The 26034-nt window shown below is 51.3% G+C and overlaps 1 protein-coding gene across 1 annotated transcript in view; it reads left to right on the top strand.

Annotated features, from left to right (window-relative positions):
- LOC131590989 (serine/threonine-protein kinase pim-1-like) overlaps positions 1-24199 on the top strand; it is a 36240-nt gene extending 12041 nt beyond the window's left edge. The window contains exons 2-6 of the mRNA XM_058861407.1: positions 14047-14153; positions 14282-14332; positions 14537-14903; positions 15448-15624; positions 24132-24199. Of these exons, the coding sequence (XP_058717390.1) occupies positions 14047-14153; positions 14282-14332; positions 14537-14903; positions 15448-15624; positions 24132-24199 (770 nt within the window). The remainder of the gene's footprint in view (positions 1-14046; positions 14154-14281; positions 14333-14536; positions 14904-15447; positions 15625-24131) is intronic.
- The last annotated feature ends 1835 nt before the right edge of the window (positions 24200-26034 follow it).

Below are 26034 nucleotides of genomic sequence, written 5' to 3'. Positions count from 1 at the left end.
TCTAATCTTTTTAGCATGCATGATCCCTTGCTTAGTACAACTTATTCAACATGTGATGAAAAGGATGCCGGTAGTAGCCATCCCTACTAATGCAGGAATAGCTACAAAAGGGCAGAAATTGATGTCACTGCAAATAATTGCAAAACTAAAAAAAAACCCCAGGAACAGGAAATTAACTCAATGAGTCAATGACAAGTAATGTTTGTAAAGACAATTATTAAAAAAATAAAAAAAGGTTGAGAGGAACGAGAGATTTGTCTTTACAGACAAGCTGTGAGTCTGCTGATAGATAAAATTAGCACTGAGATATAAAAGAAACAATGGGAAAGATTCCAGTAATTGATGAATGGAAAAAAGATATTGGCCTATACATACAAACTGTAGGTTTGGTGATAAATGAAACTGGATATTGAAATACAAAAGAAACAATGGGGAAACACCATAAGTTTCTGAGAATTAAAAATTAAGAGGGAGGCTTATACATTAGAGTTGAATGTTAGGTATCAGGCACTCTGGGAAGTCTGTACCTCTCAAGTACTTCAGCCAATGGGGAAAGAGAGATGAAAATGCGGCCGGGAAATTAGGATAAACAGGAGGCTGCGTCCTCCAAAAATTTGAGAGACCCCAGGGGAATGCCCCATGGCCTCTCCCTTTATTCAAATAAAGTGAAAGGAGTCTTCTGTCTCTTTTTAGACATCAACCTCTGGTGTTTGTGGATTAATTTTCCTGACACTTTCATGTCCCCAGTGAGCAGGGGATGGCTCTGGGCAGGGTCCCTGGCCAGGAGCGGGCCCCAGAACGCCTCTGCCTTTCAAGGGCAATCTCGTCTCTGCTCTTTCTCCTGCCCACCTTGCTTTGCCTCTGCCCACTGCTCCTGGGGCTGCTCTTGGCCAGGCAGCCTCAGTGGCAGCCAGCACTGGCTGCAGCCCCAGCGGGCTCCCCAGGACAAGGCCCAGCAATTAAGAGGCCAGTGAAAGGCCTGGGCAGCAGCAGAACTCTCAGCAGAGTGATTTGGGCAACCAAGGACTAGCCACAAGTGCACAGCAGCCTCACTGGGAATGTTTCCTGACTATGAGCAGCCTTTCAAGAAGCTGTTTGAGGCCGAGATCAGCAAAACACTCACCCTTTTCTCTTCTAGCAATACCAGATTCCAGCATAGCACATCATCAGGAAAAGTGCTCCACCAGCCACAATGGCCATTAACTTAATCAAACACTGTGTTCCCCTGCAGAAAACTCTTCTCATGCTTCTCCAGATATTGTTAGCTTGTCTGGTGGTGCTGGCTGCATCTGTGGGAGCAATGGGCAGCGTGAGCCCGTGCTGTGCTCCACTGCTGAGCTGGCAGCACACTGGATATGGCCAGGATGTTCTCTGTTTCCCCAGAGCTGGGGCCTGCAGGCACCTTGCCACCCCTTGGCACAGGCTGTGCCACCCAACAGAGCCCAGAAGGCTGAGAGCAGAGCCCAGGGTCAGCGCAGCTGCTTGGGCAGTGGCTCCTTCCAGGGACATGGGCCAAACCCATCCCTGAGCAGCCACTGCCACCCCCGACCCGACCTGCCCTGTGACAGCTCCCACAGCACAAGGAGAAAAAAAAACTGTCAAAAAGTTCCTTTGTTTATTCCCACTACCTGGAGTGTCTTGTATATAGTAATGGTCTTGAGAATCTGATTATTTTAATTTTTTTTTTTTGGTTTGTTTGTTTTTCTTTGAGACAGATGAGACAGTGTTACTGGTTTTAGATTTGGTAGGTCTGCTTTTTCTCTTAGTATGTTTGTTTTCTTATCAATCCACATGTAAACTTATTTGTAGTTAGGTATTTTTGTTTCCCAAGCAGTTATTTTGACAATCTGTTGTTCACTTCTTAGTTAATTTTCTATTTATAAACAATTTTGACTCTGTTTTAATAGGAATACAAAGATCTCAGATAGCTGTATTTTTAATTTTGTTGACATTCTCTGTCCCTGCTCCCAGCTTTTACTATGATACTTTTTGAAACATCCCTGAGGATAGGTAGAGTTATTTGGGAATTGCTTGGCTTAACCTGGGAAATGGATTATTATTTTTGCTGCTCTAAACCTACATTGCTTCCAGCTTCTCAGCCACAGTCCTGATATGTTGCTCACTTCATGGATGCCTGTGTGAATTGAAACAATGTTTGTGAGGCAGCTGAAGAGTTCAGACTTCAGGGATTAAAATTCCTGGGAGGAAGAGGAGGAAGAAAGCATAAAATCCTATTTCAAAGGTTGTTTTTTCATTTCTAGTATGACAGAAGTGTGGTAGGCTACACCTGTCTTCAAATGTCATTGAATTAGAATAAAACTCTCTCCAGGGCAAATGATGCAACACTTTGCCTCACAATCCATCAGCCTTAATTACAGTGAGAGGTAGATGTTAATTACAATCGGATTAGAGCAAATCAACATTGTGTGAATGGCAAGGAGAATTTGCTTGTCAACAGATGAATATGTCCCACTGAAGAATGAACAAAATCTGCCTTTACATGGAAGAAAGTAGACATGGAGCAATGCAGTATTTGGGTTTTATCCAATGATAAATGGGGCAAGAGGCTGTAACAACTCACCTGTTTTACAGAACACAAGTACTGATAGAGCCAAGAGTGCACCCAGCTTGAAGGGATCTGCAGGACATTCCTTTATTTCTTAACAAGGAATGGGCAGCAAAATGCTGGCATTTATGTGAACTGGAAACCATGTTCCTCTCCTGTTTCTCCTTGAGCACGCTGTTCTCTGCAGACTTCACTGTGCAGCCCATCAATCCTCTCTTGGCCAACAGCTAAATGGCATCACTACCAAAACACAGGTGCCAGCATCATCACCCCAGCATTATTCCAGCACTGCTCTGCTGGTGCACAGCAGCACAGAATGGCTTGGCTTGGAAGGGACATTTAAAGGCCATCGAGTCCAATGCCCTGCAGAGAGCAGGGACACCTTTGGATCAGGTTGCTCAGAGCATGAGCTTGAATGTCAGCAGGGATGGATGCCCACCTCTCTGGGCAACCTGTGCCAGGGTTTCAAAACCCACAGTGTAAAAAATGTCTTTCTAATGTCTAGTCTGAATCTCCCATCTTTTACATTGAAAACATTTCCCCTCAGTCTTGTCACAACAGGCCCTACTAAAAATTCTGTCCCATCTTTTTTACAAGCCCCCTTAAAGTACTGAAAGGTAGCAATCAGGTCTGTGTGGAGCCTTCTCCCTTCCTGGCTGAACACCCCCAGCTATCCCAGCCTGTCTCCAAAGCAGAGGGGCTCCAGCCCTCAGAGCATTCTGTCCCTCCTCTGGACTAGCTCCAACAGGACCATGTCCTTCCTGCGTTGGGCACCCAGAGGTGGATGCAATACTCCAGGTGGGCTCGCACCAGAGCAGAGGGATGGTGGAATCACCTCCTTCAAGCTGCTGGGCACCCTCCTTTGGAGGCACATGGCTGGCTCATGTCCAGCCTCTCACCTTGCAGCAGCCACAAGTCCTTCTTGGCAGGGCTGCTCTCCATCCCTTCATCCCCCAGCCTGTGGGATCAGCTGGGCTGGGACCGTGTCACAGCCCTTGGACAGAGCTGCAGGGCAGGATGAACTCCCAAGTGAACAAGGCAGATCCCACCCCCCACACAATTCCACACTGGCCATGAGGTCACAGCAGGCTCTGAGGTCACAGAGGTCCCAGAGCCCCGTGGTTGCACAGCACCACAAGGACAGATCTGTCAGTCCTTGACCACGACTGTTGCAGCAGCGGTGGCGGTGGCAGCGGTGCTGACATTGGGACAGCGGTGTCAGGACAGTGGTGACAGCAAGAGCTGTGGGACTGGCAGAGGGCAAGGCACCATGGCCCTTGCTCTGCTCCTCCTCCTCCTGCTCCTCCTGGCAGTGGCCCTGCCTGACAGGGCTGCCCAGGCTGCTCCGTGGCGAGCATGGTGAGCAGGTTAGCCGGTGGCCTGGCTCCCCTTCCTTGGGACAGTGCTCCCTTCTCCCTGGGAAGTGCTGGGATGGTTTTCCCCAGGGCTTTAGAGAGGGTTTCCTCTGTGGGAGGGAGAGAGGCCCCAGGGACCCTGGGCTGGTCCTGCCACCCCTCCAGGGATGTTGCACAGGGTCTGCAAAGAGGATGGAGAATGACCAGAGCCAGCCCAGAGCTCTCCAGGCCCCTCTGCAGCTTTGGCCATGTCCATTGACATCTGGCTCCCATGGCCTTCCCCCAACCCCCTTGCAGTGCCCAGTCCCCTAAGGCAGAAGGGGATCCCAGCCCACCATGGAATGGGTCTGATCTGTGCTCCCTTCCTGATGAAGGTGGTAGGAAGGCTTCTCCAGCAGCTTGGCTTCATGAAGATTTTCAGCCTCTGGAGCCCCATGCAGGTGTGTTCTCACTGTCCCAACAAGGAATAATCATTGACAACCTGTCAGGAACCAGGTGACAGAAGCTGCTGTGGCTGTTGACTTACAGGTATGTCTGCAGCGAGGACTTTCCCAGCTCCTTTGCTGGTTGCTGCACACAAGCCCAGCTCCCATCACAGGGGTGAGTGGTGTGTCCCTGCTGATCCCACAGGCTGAGCCCTGGTTTTGTGGGATCCATTCATCTGAAATGGAAACACTTTGTGTTAAGGTCCTCCTAGGGGGAGGAACAAACCTACAGGAGACAAGATGATGAGTGGTCTGGAGAGACGCCGTGGTGGGTCCATGTCCCTCAGCCTTCTCCTGAGACTCAGCAGCCGGGGGCTTTCTCTGCACATCTGGACACGCCATGCCCGGCACAGAGGGAAGGGATCCATGGCAGCCTCTCTGCCCCACTGCTGCTTTCAGGGCCTGCAGGGCTGTTTCCCAGTCTGGCCTGGCTGCAGCTTCTCCCCAGCCTCTGCAGGAAGGCATTTGGCATCAGCTGACAGGGATCCCAAACTGCAGCACGGGCCATGAACACCCTGAGATCCCCTGCAATTTCCCAGTCTTGGTGTAGATCTGGAATGGCAGCTCTTTGGAGGAGGGAAGGCCCTGTCCTGGCTCCAAAGTTTGGATGACTTCCTGAACCTCATCCATGACTTTGACAAGTATTGCCTCCTGAAGATGCCACCTTCCTGTTGGGGAACAGCCCCACCTGATCCATGTGTCCCTCTTCCTTTCTCCAGAGATGGAAGGAGAGGCTGTGCTGAAGGTGGCATTTCCCAGAGGAAGCAGTGGCTCATGGGCAGCCTCTGCTGCAGGAAGGGAGGCCATGCCTGGCACAGTCCCAGGAAGTAAGTTTGCAGAGGGAAATCAAGGCAGAGCCATGGTTTGTTAGGACTTGCTTGATCCTAATGAGCCCCATGGTGCATTTGGAGCAGAGCCCTTGAACCTCAGCGCCTGAGAGGAGATTGCACAAACCTTTCCAGGAGTCTAAGTCAGAAAAAAACCCAAAGTATCTAATTTCATTAATGAGTCCCACTGAGGTCCATCCCCAACACAGGCTCCCCATGGACTTCTTGGAGGAGAAAATTAGAGGCCAAGATTGCATAAAAACCTCTCAGACACAGTGTGGAAAGGAAAATCCAAAGTAGGTGAAAAAAACCTGAGTATCTCCAAGTATTGATGAGCTCCACTGAGTGTCAATGCAAAGCTCCCAAGGGACTCATTAAAGCAGATAATTGGGGCCATGATTGCACAAACTTCTCAGAGACTCAGTGTGGGAAGGAAAAAGGAAAGTGCCTTAAGAACCTGAAGTACTTTGAAGCATTAATGAGCCCCACTGAGTGTTGTTACTGACAAAGCCTCTCAATGGACTAATTATAGCACATAATTGGAGATCATGATTGCACAAACCTCTCAGAGACTCCAAGGCAAAAGCAAAAGCCAAAGTGCTTTGAAAAAGCTGCAGTCCCTGGGAGCATGAAGGAGCCCCCAGGGCCATTCCTGAGCAAGGCTCCCCAGGGACTCCTTCCAGCAGATCCCTGAGGCCACTGGCATGTGGGCTAGGGGGGATGCTGAGGGCAGGCCAAGGGGGTGACAGTGGCCAGCCTTGCTGGGGCTGTGCCAGGAGGCCCCAGGGCTTCAGGACAAGGTGTCTCCTCACAGCTCTTGGTGGCACAGAGGCTGCTGTGGCCCAGGGCACCAAGACTTGGCCTCTCTTTGTCCCCACCTGTCATCAGTGCCTCCTGTTCTCTGCCCTGCCTGGAGCCTGGGGACACTTTCTCAGTCACATCCCTCAGTGGGACCCATTAAAAGGAAAAGTAACTTTGGAGTTGGATTCTAACTCGGAGTTCTTGAGAGGTTTCTTCCCCTCCCTCTCAGGGACTGATGTTCAGGGCCTCAGCACAAAGCCCCAAGAGGGTCATTAAAGTCCTGCTGCTGTGTCTGTGCTGCTGAGCTGGGCCAGGCTCCCAGCACAGAGGATGATCCTGAAATCTAGGAAAAGCTTCAAAAGCACATTTCTCTTGCTGAGCAGCTCTTCTCCCAGCCCAGCAGGGCTGGGGCACTGCCTGCAGCCACCTGGGCACAGCCCAGAGGCACAGAGAGCTTCAATCAGTCTGAGCTGGGAAGGTGCTGAGAAGTGCCTGGGGCACAATCCCTCCCAGCCCTTGACACAGGAAGCCTCTGGCTGCAGAACAATGCAGCTGCAGCTCCTGGAGCCATCTCCTAAAGCTGGAACATGCCAGTGCCTACAGACCCTGTGAGTACAACTCTGAGTATTTGCGGTGTAGGGCAGGTGAATGCTCCTGAAGCTCTGACATGCTGAAGGTTTGTGATCAGTCATAGAATATTTCCAAGACAAGGATTTTGATAAAAATGAGGACATTTCCTAAGACTTTGTATTCAGTTTCCTAGCATCGGAGAAAGGCAGGGAGGTGGGGGACAAATAATAAAGGTATTATGAATTTTGACAAGTGCCTGAGACATCCAAACTGTTACTTTTAGTGATCAATAGGCTCATGGGAGATTTGTAATGTGCATTCAGCCACTCTGCCCATGGACTGCACCAGCATCACCTTTGCTGGACCCATCAGCCTTAGTCTGAGCTGTCCTTTCTCCAAGCTGCAAACAGAACCTGTCCCCAGCCAGAGCCCTGCAAACAGGCAGGGTTCTGTCAGGCCAAGGAGAGTGCACAAAGATTTGGGATCTGTGGGTGCTGGCAGGGAGAGATCCGCCACAGGGAAACACCTGCAGGAGGAAAATCTCCAGGAAGCAGAGAGAAGATCAGGGAAGGAGAGTAAACAAAAGCTCAGAAATCCTGTGGCAGAGAGAGTTTAGAGATGTCCATAGGAGCCCCTGCAGTGCAGTCTTTCCCTCTGAACAAGGCTCCTCCCTTCTGTCCCCCCAGCCCAGCTTCTGCCCTCAGGGCCGGGCTCGAGGTTTTAAGCCCCTCCTGTGCAGGCAGAGCTGCAGCCCCTCCATGGCCTTTCCTAAACTGGGGGCCCAGAGCTCGACACAGCACTCGAGATGAAGCTCAACCAGTACCAAGCATTGCGGGGGAATCCCTGGCCTGGTCCTGCTGGCCACACTGTTCCTGATCCAGGCCAGGAGCCATTGGCCTCTTTGGCCACCTGGGCTCACTGATGGCTCATGCCCAGCCTGCTGTCCATCAGTGCCCCAGGTCCCTTTCTGCCTGCCTGCTGTCCAGCCACTCTGTCCCCAGCCTGGAGCGCTGCAGGGGTTGTTGTGGCCAAAGTGCAGGACCCAGCACTTGAACTTGTTAAACCTCACCTTGTTGGGTTTGGCCCCTGGATCCAGCCTGTCCAGGTCCCTGTGCAGAGCCCTCCTACCCTGCAGCACATCAACACTCCCAGCCAACTTGGTGTCACCACGGTTCCATGGGGCCCTAGAGTGTCACAATGGTCTCCATGATTCCATGAGGCCTCCCAGGGTCACAACGTTCCTTTGGTTCCATGGGACCCCTTGGTGTCACAAAGTCCTTTGGTTCCATGGAGCCCTAGAGTGTCTCCATGATTCCATCAGGCCTCCCATCCATCCATCTTTGGATCATACTGGGAGTGACTGGACTCATACTGGGAGTATCTGAGAGTGATTGGCAACATACCTTGCACATCATCTCCCATACTGGGGGTGACTGGGAGCAACTGGGAGCACACTGGGGGCAAATGGCATCATACTGGGACTGACTGGGCTGATCTAGCCAGAGGCAACTGGGACCATCCTGGGAGTGCTGGCATGTGACAAGGATCATCCTGGAGCTTACTGGGCTCATATTGGTGTTGAAAGGGAGCAACTGGGATCTCTGAACACCACAGGTTCCTTTCCCACTCACTGAAGAAGGAGCTTTGCAGTATCCATGTGTGAGGTGACCTTCACCTGAACCAGACGCTGTTAGGAGAAAAAGCTGCCTGTGCTGGAAACTCCCACACAACAAGTCAATGCCAAGAGAGCATTTTCCTTTCACAACTTCCCTCCTGGAGCCACAGTCCTTTTGGATCACACAGAAGGCAGGAGAACAGCACAAAATACTTGGCTGTGTCCAGTTTTTGGGGGGATCAGCAAATGGAGGGAGTACCAGGGTCCACTGCCACAGACTCTCCTCTTGAGGAACAGAACCCCCCCAGGCTCCATTCCAAATGCTGTGCACACCCTGCTGGCTAGAAACAAACCCTTTTTTTAAGAAGGTGTTGACAGGAGCTGTCCCAAACGAATGGCATCTTAATGGCAATTTTCATTCAAAATCACATCCATTCCAAAGGAAGAACAGAAAGCCCACAGCAATCCCAAAGGCACATATGGTGCACCTGGGGAAATCCTTGACTTAGGGGCTGAGTAAGTTAAAAAATACCCATAAGAAGCCCCAGTGTCCAGAGTGCAAACTGCAGCAACCACTTGCTGGATCATTTTGGCTGGGCTGCACATGTCTGCAGAATGTCTGTCCCCCTGCCAGGACAGAAGGACACCTGTCAGGGGCTGGGCTGGGCTGGCTGCTGAGAATGCCTCAGGCAGGAGGATCCTCAGGCAATGAGCAGGCACCCAGAGCCGCTCTGACACTGAGGCCTCTGTGCCCCACAGCAACGGGAACACCACAAGGACACGGCAACGTTCCTGTGACATCACAGCAGCAGCTCACCCAAAAACCACCTGGAAGGTTCTCCTGGGTCACCAAGGAGCACAAAGGATCCTCAGAGGGCACAACCTATTGCCTTCCAAAGGATCCAAGAGGAACTCAGAAAATGCAGCAAATGAGGACACCCCACAACCCAGCCTGAACACTGAGAAGGAACAAAGATGTGACCAAAGAAAAGGAAACACAAATTTTGGTCACTGATGCTTCTGACTAAAACCAGCAAGGCTTGTTCCCTCTGGGATCTTTGTTCTAGTTCTAAAAGCAAACAAGGTTCTCTGCTGTAAATGTACAGAAAGAAGGAACTTGGGGAAAAGAAGGCTGAGTGCCAAAGCCTTGTGTGACTTCTTGGACATCCTGGGGCTGAGAGTGTCCACGGCAATGGACTCACAAGCAGGGTCCCTGCCCTCCCGACTGACAGCTGCCATCTCTCCTTCAGCCCCACACGTGTCTCCAACAACCTCCTGTCAAAGGGCCTCCATCCACACATTCCATCACCAGCCAGAGATGCTCATCAACGAGGTCACCCAGCATCCCTGAGGCCACAGCAGGGAGTGCTCCTGGCATCTGGTAGAGCACTGTGGCTTTCCTGGGATCCTTCTGGTGTCTGTGGCTGAGAGGAGTGGGGTGGATGGAACCAGGATGGGTCACAGATCAGCAGCCCCACTGCAAGCAGTGCTTTCTCCTGCTGTGTGGGGACCATGTGGTGACTGATATTGGGACTGCTCTGGCTTTGGCTCCTGCAGAGCACACAGTGGGTCAGACACTGGGCTGAGGGAAGGGGTGCCATGGAAACCCAGCACAGGCATTTCTCTTTGGGGAGGGGGTTCTGCGGGGAGAAAGGAGAAGAAGAGACTTTCCTGTCTCCTGAGATTCCCTCTCTTCCTTCAGCAGCCATATCACAATCCATCAGTACAAGAGTAGATAGGATCACTTCCATGCCATAAAACACAAGGCACTCAAAACTGAACCCTGCCAGAGCCCAGCCCTGCCTGCCCATTTTGAGGGTGTCGGGGAATGGAATCCAGCTGGAGTTGACCCTCAATGATACTTTGCCACTTGTGGGTTTCTCACAGCCTTAGAAGGGGTTTGAGATCTCTGTCCCCAACACCTGCTCACCCTTTAAGTGCACACACGTGCCTGGGGGCAATTCAGGTTCCCTGGAGTGGTGGCTGCTTCCCTTTGAAACAGGAGCTGTTTCCTTTTCTGGTATGCTTAACTCCCTTCTAACTATTAGAAAGTGGGTGAGTAAAGGAAATGACCCTGAAGGAAAGGGACCAGAACGTTGGGAAAAAAATGAAAGAAGTCTGAATTATAAATGAAATCTCTTTCATTTATTTGTATATTACTAATCTGTTACTACAGACAAGAGCATATTACTGAGCAGGGTGCAGGGATTTGGGTCTTTATTTCTTGTTATTGTATTTCTTAATATTTAATAGTATACCTATTCATTTTTAGACTTTTAAATCTTCAACATTAATAAGAATGGCAGGATGTCACTCACTGGGAAAATTCCCTTCCTCTTCCCACCAGGATTAAACTGTACGCTTGACTCCAAGTTGCCAGTGGATTCTCAAGATGGAAAATCCTGTTAATGCTGGGTTTGGTGTGGTTTGGAGATGGGGAAGGGTCTCATCCCCTCCCAGAGGTGCCCCAAGCCCGCTCTGCTGCCACGTCTGCACTCACAGCCCCTCACGGCTGCCCTGCCCTGGGGACATGGTGGGACCCCCTCCTGCCAGGGCTGAGGCTCCTCATGGCCCCTCACAGCCCCTCACGGCTCCATGGAACTTCTCATGGCCCTGTAGAACCTCTCATAGCCCCTCACAGCCCTTCATTTCCCCTCACAGCCCCTCACAGCCCCAGGCGTGGGGCTCCTCCCAAAGGAGAAGGGGTCGGGCCCTGCTTGTTCTCCTTTTATTTCCGTCCCTTCTCAGCGCCGAGTAAAGAAAGGCTGAATGGAGCCTTTCCCCAGCGTTTCCCTCGGGGTTCATTGCGGGCTGAAGCTCTGTGCTGGCGCTGGCCCGAGCACCACCATCCCTGCAGCCCCCAAGGCCTTTGCTGTCCCCCCGTGTCCATTCCCTGTCCCCGAGTCCCGCCCGGCTCTGGCAGCAGCAGCAGCCGCAGCGCAGCGGGCGCCGGCCCGGCCCGGCCGGGGCTCCCGGCCAGGAGCAGCAGCAGCGCCGGCCCTTCCCACCTGCTCCTGCCTCGGCTTCCCAGGGCTTTTTCCAGGGCAATTCTGGACTACAGCAACAATCCCCCACAAACAGCCCTCAGGCTTCCTCAGGGCCCGCCTCTGCTGCCCTGAGCCAGCCCTCAGAGGAAGAAAGGATCGGGTTCCAGCGCTGTTTTCAGCTCTGTTTTACTCACCCTGAGGTGACAGCAGGAGGCTCTTGGTGCCTTGGCCTTTGCAATTGTAGATCTCATCTGCTCTTGTCCCTCTTCTGCTTACCTGAATTTTATCTGCAGAAATGCAATTGCCTCTTTCAATCACTGCTACCAACTGTGCTTTTGTGATCAGGAACTCAGGATTTTTTTGTCTCAGAGATCATCAGCAGATCTTGAAATGCTCTCAAGTCCCTGAGCACTAAGTCAAGGGGAATGAAAGCCACACAGCTGACATTTGCAGTGCTCAAACACAGCCCTGTTGCTTCTGCTGCTGCTGAAATAGAATCAACTGACAGAGGCCATCACACAAATTGCCTCTGCAGTGGCAAATAAAATGAAAAAATCGACCAGGAGAAAGGAAAACCAGAACTTGTCACTTCATTGCTTCTTCTGAGCAGCAGCAGAAAGTGGAGATGCCCAGAGGTATTTCCAGCTGCTGCTGATCCCAGCTGGAGCCCAGCCTGCTGCCCAGTCCCAGTGGGAACCTGAGCCCAGCCCGGGCAGCTCCCGCAGTGTCGGGAGCTCAGCGCACGCGGGGCAGGCCCTGAGCCCCGGGCACGGCCGCCCATTGCGGGGCAGCGGCACAGACGGAATGTCCTGGGGCCCAAACCTCCTGCTCCTCACACACAGCTCCCATCGTCCTCCCCCTCCTCCTCTCCTGGCATGGCACAAATCCCAGCTCCGAGGAGGCTTCCCAAGAGAGGCCTCAGGCTCCTGTTTCAGCCTGAGTGTCCCTGCAGAGGAACAGGGCACCTTTCAGGCACTTCCACAAGCTCCAGGTTCTCATTTCCTGGGGATTCTGCCATGCAAATAGCCTTGCTAAAAAGGACAAAAGCAAAGGGAATGAATTGGGAATTATTAGGAAAAAATGAGCCTTCTAAACAGACAAACTTCACCAAGTCATTCCCTGTATTTGTCCTTTTCACATTCTTTCTCTCATCTACTGAGAGGTCCAGCTTATCATGATCGGGTGCTTATCGTCCACTGATTGTGCTCTTGATTTCTACCAGTGCAAGAGATGTAGAATCATCTCAACTGAACACAAACTCCCTCAGTCAGCCTATTTTCATGTTCCAGATCACTTTCAAGGTGTCCATGGGGCTATTGGAATGATGAGCTCTCCACTGCTGGCTGCAGGCTCTGGAGATTCTTTCTCCACATTCAACCAGGCTTGTATTCCCTAAAAATTCCTGGCAGCTCATCATGTTTCCTTAGGGTAGAAGAGTAACAATGAAAACCGTACCAATGGCACAACTCCCCAGTCCACAAAGAAAAGCAAGAACAAGTTGTCAAGTTCTTCAAATATTTGTCCTGCTTTGCTGCAAGAGTTGTGCTGCACACACAGTGTGGGAAGCCAAGAGAAGCTGCAGCTGGGGGCACATCTTGTGATAGGAGCTGCACCTCGTTCTCCAGGACAGGTTTTTGGAAAGAACAGACAGGACTGTGGAGAAGATTCTGGGAAAATTGAAACAGCTTTTTTAAGAAATTAAAATAAAACCAAAAGAAACGACCAGCATGTTTTTCTCAAATTTTCTCTATTTATTTTTATGTTTCCCTTTTCCATCGTGCACTGTTTCTCCATCCCATTCATTCCAAATGGATCTCACCTCTAAGATCTGAGACTTGACAAGTTTTAGACACTGTAAAATACCATGAGCTACACCCAGTTTGCCTTCCCCTGTTCTTCTTGGAAAGCAATGCTGGAGACACAAGTGCAGTGCTTGGGTCAGGTACAAATTCTGCATTCAGGGAATGTGCTCAGACAGTGTTTGACGCTCAGCAGGGACAAGGCACAGCAGCAGCCAAGGGCATTGCTGTGCCCCTGTGCAGGAATCAAGACTCTGGCTCTTGGCTCAACACGGTAAAGTTCCCGTGTTTGGCCAGGCTCAGGGGCTGCCCGGGGAGCGCGGGGCTCGGGGCAGGGCCGAGCGGGCAACGGACAAACAGCCCCGGGGACAAACGGCCCCGGTGCTTCAGTTGCAGCAGCAGCAGCAGCGGCAGCAGCAGCAGCGGCAGCGGCAGCAGCAAAGAAGCGACATTATTGCCCTTCTGTATCTTCCCCTCTCCCTCTCCCGCTGTTCTACCCTCTGCCCCGCGGTCCCTCACCCACTCCCGATCTCCCTTTCTCTGTGTCCCCCTCCTCTACCAGTTTCCCTCTCCCCTTGCCCGCCCGGGACATTCCCCCGGCCCGCTCCTGGCCACGGCCCCGGCCCCGGCCCCGGCCCCGGCCCCGGCCCCGGGCGTCCTGTCCCGCTCTCGCCACCGCCCGGCTCTGGCCAAGCTGGCGCTGGCGCTTCTGGGCGGGCCTCAGTGCCTGGGGCTGGGGCGGTATCACCGCCCTTTGGCTCCGCCTGCTCCGAGCCCTGCCCCGGCCCTGGTCCCGGCCCTTGCCCCGGCTCCTCCTGGGGCCCGCGGAGGACACAGGCAGTGCAGCCGTTGCCGCCGCCTCCGCTGCGGCTTCCCCGGCCCGAGCTCCGCCGCTCGGCAGCGCGGCCGCTGGCCCCGAGCCGCCGCTGTCGCGTTGCAAGGAGCGGACACCTGCGGATGCTGGGCCCGGGGAGGTCGGGGAGCGCTCGGGGGCCGTTCCTGGCCCCGGGCCGAGCGCTGACGGCCGAGTCTCGCCCCCAGGGAAGGCGCAGGAGGCCCTGCAGCAGCGCTACAGGATCGGCTCGCTGCTGGGGCGCGGCGGATTCGGCAGGGTTTTCTCGGCCACTCGGCTCTCGGATGGCGCCCCGGTGAGCAGAGGAGCCAGCGGCGGGCGGAGGAGGAGGAGGGGGCGGAGAAGGCGAAGGGGGCGGAGGAGTAGGATGAGGCTGGACACGGTAGGCGGCGAGCTGAATCCGCTGCTCCCTTTGGCTTGCAGGTGGCCATCAAAAAGGTGCCACGGAACCGCATCCGGGACTGGGGCGAGCTGGTGAGTGAGCGGGGCCAGTGGCAGAAGCCGGGGCGTGCCGGGCGGGGATGAGCCGGGGCCCGGCAGGGTGGGAGCCGCCGGGAGCCCTGCGGGGAGAGCGGGCGTGGGGCCAGCGGGGCGTGCAGAGCATCCCGGGCTGGCTGAGGGCTCCCCGAGCCCTGGCACGGGCTCAGCCCCACTGACGGCACCGTGCTCCTCCCGCAGCCCGACGGCACCAGCGCACCACTGGAGATTGTGCTGCTGGACAAGGTGTCCACAGGCTTCTCCGGTGTGGTGCAAATGCTGGAATGGTTTGAGCTCCCCAAGCACATCGTAATGGTGCTGGAGCGCCCAGAGCGGTGTGAGGACCTGCGGCGCTACATTCGGGCACGGATATTCCTGTCCGAGGAAGAGGCGCGGGAGCTTTTCCGGCAGGTGCTGGAGGCCGTGCGGCACTGCACCAGCTGCGGGGTCCTTCACAGAGACATCAAACCGGAGAACATCCTGGTTGATCTGGACACCGGCGAGGCAAAATTGATTGACTTTGGCTGTGGCACCTACCTGCAGGACACAGCCTACACACAATTTGCAGGTGAGCCCACCCAGGGGTAGGCTCCCGGTCCCAGCATCTCCTGGCCCAACATCTCATGGCCCACCCAGGGTGTGGCAGCAGGGATTCTCCCAGGACTGGGGCTGGGGCTGGGGCTGGGGCAGCCTGACAAAATTCCCTGTGGGTGGGGGTAGCAGAGAAGGGGAGCCAGGACCTGTGCACCAGCTGGTTTGGTGTGCAGGTGAGAATGGGCTTGGACTGCTCTTCTTCCCTGGTTTGCCTTGGTTCATAATATTTTTTGGGCAATACCAGCAGGGAGGATGTGGGTATGGTTTTTCCCCAGCACTGTGAGTGGGTTTTTCCTTTGTGTGTCATGGTCGGGCCTTGCCAGGGTTTCTGCTGCCGTCTTCCAGCACCAGTGCCTTCTTCTCAAACCCTGGGTTTGTACACAAGTCCCAGGTGCTGGCGAGAGGGCAGCGGGTCACCCCGTGTGCCACTGGGGCAGCCCCACATGCCCAGGGATGCTGGGGTCAGGCTCTGGGAGCAGCAGCATCCCCCTGATGAGCTCCATCCATATATTCCATAGGAACACGATCATACAGACCCCCGGAATGGACCAACTTCGGATGGTACCATGGCGAGGAAGCAACCGTCTGGACCCTGGGCATCCTGCTGCATGAGATGGTCTGCGGGAAGCACCCTTTCAGGAGGGGCTGGAACATCAGCTGGGGCCATCTCCTGCTGCCACAACAGCTCTCCCAAGGTGGATCCTCATCTCTGGGCACGGGGGGAACACCAGTGTTGGGAGACAGCAGCGGGCTCGTGAGCATCCCGCTCTGGCAGCTGCTGAGGAGGTGGCACATGTCCTGCTCTCCTGCTCTCCTCCAAAACAAAGAATTGATGGGAAAGTTTAGGCCCAGCTCTGGGCACATCCAGCATGGCCTGGGCAGGGGTATAGTGGGGCAAAGCAGACAGGAGCCTTCTCCAATGACCAGTGGTTTGTGGTTTCTCTCCCCAGATTGCCAAGATCTGATCAGGCGGTGTTTATCCCTGCACTACTTGGACAGGCCCTCATTAGAAGACCTGTTCTGTGATCCCTGGATGCAGGATATTCATCAGCCATAGAAGAAGGGAGAGAGCCTCAGGCACAGTGATGCAGGGACCTGGTAAGTTACAGCTCCACACATACCCTGGCAATCAGAAGCAAAGAAACCCAGACTTCTTTGTCCTGCCAGTGTCACTGCACAGGGCTCATCGAGTGGGAACACACAGCCCTTGTGCTGGAGCTCAGCTGCTCTGCCCAGCACTGCTGGCCGCCATCTGAGCTGGTTTTGCTTGTCCTGGTTCAGTGACAGCCGGGCCCTGGGCAGAACCCTGACAGCCTGGTGTCACCCCAGGGAAGAAGGAGCCCCTGGAGAAGCTGCACCAGGTGAGGCTGCTGCTGCTGCTGGGGACATGGAGGACAACAGCAAGGATGACAACCACTTCCTCCACCTGGCCAGCGGCAGCTGGCGATGATGGACTTTGATTCTGGCACCTTCTTCAAAGCCAGGCTCCACAGAGAATTTTCAGGTAAGTCCAGACCCAGGGGATGCTCCCAGATTTGTGCATTGGCCGGGAACCAAAGGTTTCCCCTTTGCTGGGGTGGATGCAACTGATTCTTCAGTGGCTGCCCAGCTGGTTTTTGGCAGGGCTGGGGGTGTGGGCTGGGGTGGTTACGAAATGGGAGTGGGCTCCTGGTCCTGCCAACAGCCCCCACCACCCACCGTGCCCCAGGCTGGGGCTGGGGCAGCCAGCCCAACACAAACAAACCCCCATGGCAGGAGCACAGGTGGGACTCCAGAACCTGAGCACGGCTGCTTTGCTGTGCAGGCAAGGAAGGGCTTGGGCTGCTCCACTCCCCTGCTTTGCATTGGGATCACCGTGATTTTGGGGGACAGTGCAGGGGGGAAGGGAGAAAGCATGGGCTTCCCTCACCCGTGGGTGGGTTTTTCCCTAGAATGTAGGGGTGGGGCCTTCCTCAAACTCCTGACAGACATAAGATTTCTTACCATTTTCTTCTTTCCCCTTTTGTCTGTAACCTATTTTCATTAATTTGTTGTTTGTTTTTCTAAAGGAAGCGTTCTTGGTGGGGTGTAGTCTGGATTGGGAAGTGCTTGGGACCAGCTGTGGTGTAGATGAGCCGTGCCCTTGGAGAAGGCTGAGGACATCGTTTGGGACCAGCTTTTCTTCTGGCAGCAGATGGTGTGAGGTGGGTCCTCATCTCCTTGGCATGGGTGGGACAAGAGCTTTTGGCAGATGGCAGCAGGCACAGGAGCATCCCGCTCTGGGCAGCTGCTGAGGGGCTGGATCTGCCGTGGCTGGCTGCAGGCTGGGCACATGTCCTGCCCTCCTGCTCTGCTCCCAAAGGCAGCAGTGATGGGCAGCTTTGGGCCCAGCTCTGAGCACGGCCAGCATGGCCTGGGCACCGTGGGTGGCTGGGACAAGGGGACAGGAGCCTTGAGCTGACGGGCGGTTTCTGGTTTCTCTCCTTGCAGCCGGGCTCTGCGGATGCTGAGGCTGCTCTGGGCTCTGCCAGGGCTCTGCTGGGCTCAGCACCGCGCCGGGATCAGCCAAAGAAGAAATGGTGTGACCTGCAGCAGTGACTTGAGCATTTTGGCAATGCAGCTCAAGTCTGCAGAGTGTCCACCTCCAAAGGAAAACATGACACCCCCCAAAATTAAACTTGTTCCATAACTTCTGAAATGAAATCGATCTGGGATGACCCCAAATGTCATTTTTCAGCTTTCTCAATCTGTAGCTCTGCCTTTCTCTGAACAGTTCTTTCCCCCATTTGCCTTTTACTTCACAACTGTTCCCTCCTTTCCCCTAGTGAGTTCCCAGCCCATCACAGTCTCCATCACACTGCAGCCTTCCTTGATGCCCCTCTCCACGAGGAAGGCCAAGCCCCAGGCTCAGGGACTCATCCTGTCACTGGCTGAAGAGCAGCAATGTCTGTCTGTGCCAGGGGCTCTTGGATGTCTCTGTATCCATGGACAGAAGGGTCTTTCTGTACCAGGGGCTCTTGGATGTCTTTGTATCCATGGACAGAAGGTCTGTCCTTGCAAAGGTTTCCATAATACCTTTGTACCCATGAGTATGGAATGAACACAGAGGGTGAAAGTGTCAGTCACGTTGTTTGCACACTCCTTCCTTTCCATACAAGACACATCCATGCACACCCCCACATATAGATATATTAAAAGGATGGGGATGGATAGAGATTTCCCACAGAGCTCTAAATTTGGCATGACTCACCTTGTAAGCCATGGCCAGGGGATTTTTTCCCAGCTCTGTGTGAGTAGGTGTCCATGAACTGAAGGGAACAGCATTTAGAAGCAGTTTCAGGATTTCTAGGCAGGAAAGGGAGCTGACAACCATCCACATAACTCACCATATTCGTCGGGATGGGCTGCTGGCTCTTTAGGAATATGGCACAATGGAGACACGAGACTTGGGATAATCCCAGCTCTCTGTGGATCTGTGCAAAGGGTGGAGCAGCAGAAACACCTTGTGTCTTCTTTGGGGACACAAGGTCCAAGGAGCTGGGGTGGTGGCAGAGCGTGACCTGGGCTGGTGGCAGGTGAAGTCCCATTTCATGACATCCCAGAGTGGCACAGGACAAAGCTCCAAGCACCCACAGCCCCACTGAGGGAGTCCTTGGAGTGCTGCACATCCCATAAAAAAAGCTGCATTCACTCAGTCCATTGGGATTTATCACTTCCATTTGCAACGCTTTAGGTCCAAGTTTCAAACTGCAAAATTTCTACACTCAAGATACAGTCATGAAGAACATGTATTTCAATTTCCTATTCCTTTAACTGCATTCTAAAATATCTTAATATTGGAAAACATCCATAAAATCTGTAAAGGAAGGCAGCTAATGGATCCTTTCCACTAGCACGTGTACAAACTAAGTAACTAAAATCAAAGCTGAGTTCTCTTTTTCAAAGGATCAGTTACCTCTTTCTTACTCCAGAGTTATAGAAGATTTTTCACTACAAATTTGGGGGTAATTTTTATCTTTCATATTTTTTTTGTGTTTGTTTGTTTATTTGTTTGTTTTTCTACAGAAAACATGTCCTGGAAAAGGCATGTCCTTTGCTCCGGGTTCCCGTGTGGAGCAGCTCCCTTCCCGCTGGCTGAGCTGCTCAGGCAGAGCCCGGCAGCTCCCCGCCCTGCAGGGCTGAGGCTTTTCCCCGTTGCTGGGCACAGACTGATGGAGCAGCAGTGCTGAACACGGGCACACGCAGAGGGACCAGAGCAGCTGCCTTTGTCCACCTGAAGCTCCAAGGCCAAAGTCTGAGCAGGCACGGCTGGAAGAGACTCGCAGGCTCCCTGTTGGCTCTGCTGCCCCACTTGTGCCCGGCCCAGCTCTGTGTGAGGCAGAGGGAGAACAAGGGGCAGCTCCCTCCCAGCCCCAGCCCAGGTGTTAGCATTCAGGAACACACATAACCACGAATGGTTATATGAAGGTGCTTTATTTAAAGAGCTCTGGGTGTCAGGGGTACACATACCCAAATCTGACCCCATTTGAGTTTTAGAGTTGAACATATTTTATATTCTATCATTATGCAACTTGCATATTAATTATTAAACTAACATTGTTCTATTGTATGCATTGTTTTTATCCAAGCATGACTTTCTCGTGATCCCCCCTTAGCCGCCCAACATGGTTCCCCATGTTCTCTAAACAATAATTATATCTAATCACATCTAACAATTGTATCATTTATCATATACTGACTACACAGGTGCAGCTTGACCTGGTCTTTAGCAAGCACAAGGCCTAACGTTTCCCAGGGCCTGCTTTTCCCAGGGCTTTCCAAACCTAAGTCCCCGAATTTTCTAAGATTTTAGAACCTTTTACTATCATTCCCCCGTTTGAAAGCATTTTCACTTCACTATAAGTGCAAATGTTTTCACTCAATACAGTCCTTTGTTTCTAAGTTGATACTTGGTATTCTTCGAATCCTTGATTGATGTAAATGCTGTCCTGGATGTTGTCAGGAACTGGAGAACCAGAAGATGGTGGGTGTGGATCTCGTGTCAGTGCCTTTATTATTTTCTGGTTCCAGGACGTTTTCTTCTGTATTTCTCCTTTTAAAATGCTGTAAACTAACCAAATTGCTAAGAATACAATTAGTAAGATTATCACACTCTCTATGACAGATTTAATCCATAAACTCACATTCCACCCTAACCCTTTGAAGATTTTGCCTAACCAATTTATAGTCAAATCCTTTTGCTCTTCCTGTGCTCCATGCTCTATTTGTTGCAACTAATTGATGTCATATTCTACATCTGCATTCACATTTTGGATGTGGATGCAGCAATGATCAATCCGTCCCCTTTAAAAAAAACCAAACCATTAAGAGAACCAATGTATCTAACACCCTTTGCTTTCTCTGATTTTTTCCTTCTGGGATTTTTACAGGTCCATAATTTCAGTTTTCACAAGTAACAACATTGGTAATTCATAACCAACAATTAATTTTCTTTTGTGTATCATTTGTAAGCAGGCAGCTTTCTGAATATTTTTCAGTAGTTGGTTGGGGGTACAAACTATAGCAATAAAGTCCCCCCTTTCCAAGGGGTTAAGCCCCTCTGCCCAATAAGCTGCGTGCTGAGTTAGGGACCATGGGTTATGTATGTCTCTTGTTGTTAAAAATACTTCATGTCCCCAGTACCCACTGGATTCCCATTCTCCCAATCGAATTGGATCACGTCCAGTGAGAGACACTCGGAATACGTATTCTGTCTCTGACTCGTGAGGGAGACGCCCGTACTCCTTTTTTTCTTTTTTCTTTTTTTTTTTTTTCTTCTATTTTTCCTCTTTTTCTTTTTTTTCTTTTTTTTCCTTTTTCTTTTTTTAGTGGTTATGTGCGGATCAAGATCTTTATCATTAATATAGTTATATTCTGTTTTAATTAAATGTTTCAAACTAGGACAGCAGTGTTCCCCACAATTTTATACAAGTTAGCTCTTTTTGAGGGTAAATTTGATTAATGAGAGGGGTTTCCCTCTCTTGTTTCTTTTAGCAAGTCAGCATTTTTTGAATTTTATTATGGAGGGCTGCTCGCAACAGATTGATCTTACTTCTTTCTTCATCCAATTGTTTTTGCAAAATTTTAACTAGGTTTTGGAGGGAGTCTATTGTAGTTTTTCCTCACTTCTTTACTTACAGCGAGTTTCTACAGCTGCTGTAAGACAAGCTCCCAAAACTGAGCAGAGTATACTTTTATTTTTGCCCAGTTTAAATTTTGTTTCATGTTGTAAAGAACATACTCCATCAATCACATTTTCCAAATTAAACCAATTATTGAGCACCAACTTTTCCCTCCTGCAGAAGGTTTGGCATTGTGTTTTGCTAACAGAGCATAACATGCATAAAATGCAGCTTTAACTTCTGCACTGCCGTTTTCAGTCATTTTTACAAAGGAAAAACCACTACAGGAAGGTATAAACTTAAATTATACACAAACACACACACACAACTTTTTGCTTCCCTGTATGGGTAAAAAGACCAAATCTGCTTGGGAGGCACTCTTTCAGTTTAAAATTCTGATTATCTCTTCGCTACACCAAGCACTCAAAATTCATACACACAACAAAAAAAAAAACCAGTCCCGCCCTTTTGCACTAAGAGATCTTTTGTGAAATTCTGCAGACAGAGCCCTCAAGTGAGTGTGGGGTGCTTTTCACCTCGGCGTGTGCAGTTTGTGGGAAATTCGAGTCGCCCCCCTTGCTTTCTAGACACCGCTCACTCTTTTGGGAGTGTTGGGCTGGGTGCGGCTGGAGCAAAACGTCTTTCCCCTAATACAGACTGCACAACAAACCTGCAGCCCCTTCTGTCTGTCAGAAATCCTGTCTGTGATTCCAATTTAGATGTCATGACTCACTAACGCGAGTGGGACTCGTGAGAGGTTCGTTTGATCTCAGAGTGCAAAAAGGACACAAAGGGATTTCAGTTTAAATCATAACAACAATAATATACCTTTATTTTAGTGCCAACAACAAGGGTTATGCGATAGAGGGGAGAGAGAGAGAGAGATAAGGAAAACAAAGTAAAGAAAGACAAAAGAGGTTATAGCTACCAACAGATGAGACGGGGTTGCTGGGGTCTTTTTCTGTGGGAGATCTCACCGAAATTAACTTAACCTTATGTAATTCTTTCCCAAAGTTACCTTGTTTCCAATGTGCTAATAAGCACCCCAAAGGAGAAGTACCCGGTATGGGAGCACTGCTGCCCAAAATCCCTTTAAGCTTCTCCATATTATAACTATAACTATAATATACCACAAATGCCGAACCTGCGACGCTTTTGCAGTCGTCTTACGGACGGCGCCTAGGCTTTACCAAGAGGAATTCCTTTAGCCCAACCACGCGCAGCTTTCGCCGCGTCTAACTGGCAGGCACCAAAACCAAATTAAAGCACCTTACCTTTTCTCCCGGGGACGTTGTGAGCAGCGGAGACGGTCGCGGCTGATGGGCTCCCCGAGAATCCCTCGGTGCCGGCTGGAGCGTGATCGGGTCACGAGTTCGCTCAGCAGCACTCACAAGGTCCCATCTGGGTCACCAAAATGTCAGCGTTCAGGAACACAAATAACCACGAATGATTATATGAAGGTGCTTTATTTAAAGAGATCTGGGTGTCAGGGGTACACATACCCAAATCTGACCCCATTTGAGTTTTTGAGTTGGACATATTTTATACTCTATCGTTATGCAACTTGCATATTAATTATTAAACTAACATTGTTCTATTGTATGCATTGTTTTGATCCAAGCATGACTTTCTCGTGATCCCCCCTTAGCCCCCCAACATGGTTCCCCATGTTCTCTAAACAATAATTATATCTAATCACATCTAACAATTGTATCATTTATCATATACTGACTACACAGGTGCAGCTTGACCTGGTCTTTAGCAAGCACAAGGCCTAACGTTTCCCAGGGCCTGCTTTTCCCAGGGCTTTCCAAACCTAAGTCCCCGAATTTTCTAAGATTTTAGAACCTTTTACTATCACTTATACCTCAAAAATTTAACAAAGGAATAAAACTTAACATCATTTAACTTAACATATAACTTAAAATAAACTTACAGGCCTGACTTAGTTAGATATTTAAGGTATTTAAACATCTTAGACAGCATCATTTCTCCCAGATTTGCTGTGGCATATGCACATGAAAAAGCACACAGACATAAGGAGCCAGTGCAAGGTACTTGTAAAAAATTCCTCTCCAAGCTACTGAAATACTCCCTTCAGATGCCTTGGCATCTTCTCACCGAGCAAAGGCTGAGGTCTCCAGGAGTGGGGGCATCAGCAGCCAAGGAGCCATTGTCCTTCAGGGATCCCCTGGGTGCAGCAAACAGGAGAGTTCCCGGCTGGCACAGGCCCCACTCACAGGGACTTTGCTGCTCGTAGCTCCTGTGGCCCAGCACAGCTCCAAGGGGCTCCTTTGGCACCTTTGTTTAGTGGGCCCCAAGGGATGGCCTTTAGTCACAACAAGGTTTCATCCTGGCCCTACTTTGGGTGGGCAGCTTTCTGCCAAAGAGTGAAAACAAGGATTTTGTCCAATTAAGGGAAGAAAAATAGTTTCCAAGGCTGTTCATAAAGAAACCAGGAGGTGTGACACAGCAGCATTGCCTAGAAGCACAATGTTTCTGATAAGCTCAAGAGGAGCTCGGCCCAGGTGAAGTTCATCAAGGCAGAGGTCTAATGAGTATTTCTCAGATCATGGTGTAGCATGGAAAAGGCAGGGGGAAAATCCACCACCACAGGGAATCCCTGGGGATTTACCTGGTCCTGCCTGGGAAACTCCCCAGGAGTGCATGGGACTCCCCTGGATCTCCCTGGGACTCTTCCCATGATCCCCAGTTAGAGTGTACACACACTCCTTGTCTTCCATTTCCAGTGTCCGCTTTCCCAGCGTCTCCCATACTGCTATTCCCCATCCCTGATGTCTCTTATTCCCAGTGTTCTCCACTCCCAGAGCTCCCCATTCCTGGTGGACCCTGTTACCAATGTTCCTCATTCCTGGTGGACCCTGTTACCAATGTTCCTCATTCCTGGTGTCCCCCTGCTTGTGCTGCTCCTTCATTCCCAGTGTCCCCCACTCCTGCCACTCCCAACCAAGATCCTGTGGAATTCCTGGCAGTGGGTCTTCTCTCCAAGATCTCCTCATCTGCAGGGCTATGAGCTCAAACTTTGTTCTCTGTGTCCTCAGGAGCTTTCACTCCAGCAGCCCCTGGGTATGGCATCGCACTGGGGCCACCTCAGGGACACTCCTCATAGTCTTGGTCATGGTGGCCTCTAGGTCTTGATCACCTCATGGTCATGGTCATCTCAAGGTCATGTGTTGGTCTCATGGTCCTGGTCCTGTCATGGTCATAGTCAGGGTCATCTCATGACCATGGTTGTCTCATGGTCAGGATCATGTCATGGTTGTGCTTATCTCATGGTCACAGTCATCTCAAGGTCTCGTGTCAGTCAGCTGATTGACACCTCTGTTGATTTCCACTGCTGAGGCACCCCACGGCTGGTCCCAGATGCAGATGAAGCAGATCCCAAGGGTTGGTGCCATATTTCCAGCAGATGAACGTTGGCTGGAGTTGGTCTGCCAGGATCTCAACATGGTGTTGTGATCTCATTATTAAAATTTTTAGAGAATGCCTCTCCCTGAATTCAGGTCCAAACAAGACCATATGCCAAAGTCAGTAGTATGGATTTTATTTAACAGTAAATGAGAGAGATAAAGGAAGAGAAAGAAATAGAAAAAGAGGTGGGTGGAGAGACAGAGTGACAGAAAAAATATCACCACTCCATGGATCTGAACAGCATCCTGTTGGGCCTGTTACAAATGAGAGGAGAGAGCTTAGACAAGTCTCTGCCTTTGCCCAGGCTTCTGGCAGTAGACAGCAGCTTTATTGAGGCAGCCAGCATTCCAAAACCACTCTTGCTCTCAAGTTCTTAATAATGACCTATCAAGCTATTACAATCTGAGTTATTTATCGAGTAGACACAAGGGAAGAAATAGACATGAGACTTTGACAGGCTTACTTACTACACAGGATAAACTAAAGAAACTCTATTAGTAGGTTCATAAGACATTGCATGATAATAGAAGTACCTATGTTACAGCTAGCAAAGAAATAGTATAGATTAGGAGCCAGTGTTACTTATCAACAAATGATAGTGGGGTGCAGAGGTCTCCTTCTTCTCAATCCTCAGTCAGAAAGTAAAACTCAGTATCGAGGAGAACTCTCCCCGCACTCAGAGAGTGTATAAGAGATTTCTGATTTTATGAAAATTGCAGTGCTCTTGTGCAAGGCCTTAAAAAATATTCTCTGAGCGCTGCTTTCCTGGGGTGGGGGGTTTGACAGCTGAGCCATTTTGTGTAACAGAGGATGGTGTTCACTGCCTCTGGCCAGAGGTTACATCACAGCCCCAAAATTCCCCACCTCCCCCTTGGCTGGGGGAAGTGTGTGCAAGCCTGGCCTCAGTAGATGAGCCTGAGGCCATGGCCACCCCCTCCCCAAACTTAACCAAAGCTGATTTTCATGAAAGCTGCTGGGTTTGGCTCTCTGGGGGATATTTTCTTCTCCCTCAGCCTTGTTTACTTCTCTAGACCTGAGAAAATTGACCAGCGTCACCTTTATCTATCTCAGGTTCCCTTAGATGGCTTAACTCACAGTCCAAAGTTTCCCTCAGGAGGCATCCTCAGGGAGGGGTGGGCTTCAGTGGTCGCAGCTTCTTTATAAAAAATTGCCATAAAGGGCAAAACTTCCTCACAACGATGTTTAAGCCGTTAACCATAACATTTCACTCTCTGACACACCAACACTGTGGAGTTATCTCTAGCCCTGTCCCTGATCCCAACAAGACAGGTGGGAACAGGTTGCCTGGAGAGGTTGTGGCTGCCCCATCCTTGGAGTGGCTCCGGGCCAGGTGGGACGGAGTTTGGAACAATCCCGGGCCGTGCCTGCACTTGGCCACTGCTGCAGTCGCCACGGTTCGGACAGCGCGGGAGAGCCCGGCCTGGGCGGCCCCCACCTCCCCCCTGCCCACGTTCCCCTCCCGGGAGCACCAGGGGCGAGGGGGGACGCGGGTGGGATCCAGGTGGGATCCAG

The sequence above is a fragment of the Poecile atricapillus genome, chromosome 36, assembly GCF_030490865.1.
Source record: "Poecile atricapillus isolate bPoeAtr1 chromosome 36, bPoeAtr1.hap1, whole genome shotgun sequence".
In the NCBI taxonomy this organism is placed as follows: Eukaryota; Metazoa; Chordata; class Aves; order Passeriformes; family Paridae; genus Poecile; species Poecile atricapillus.
This window is presented reverse-complemented; position numbering and strand designations above follow the sequence as displayed.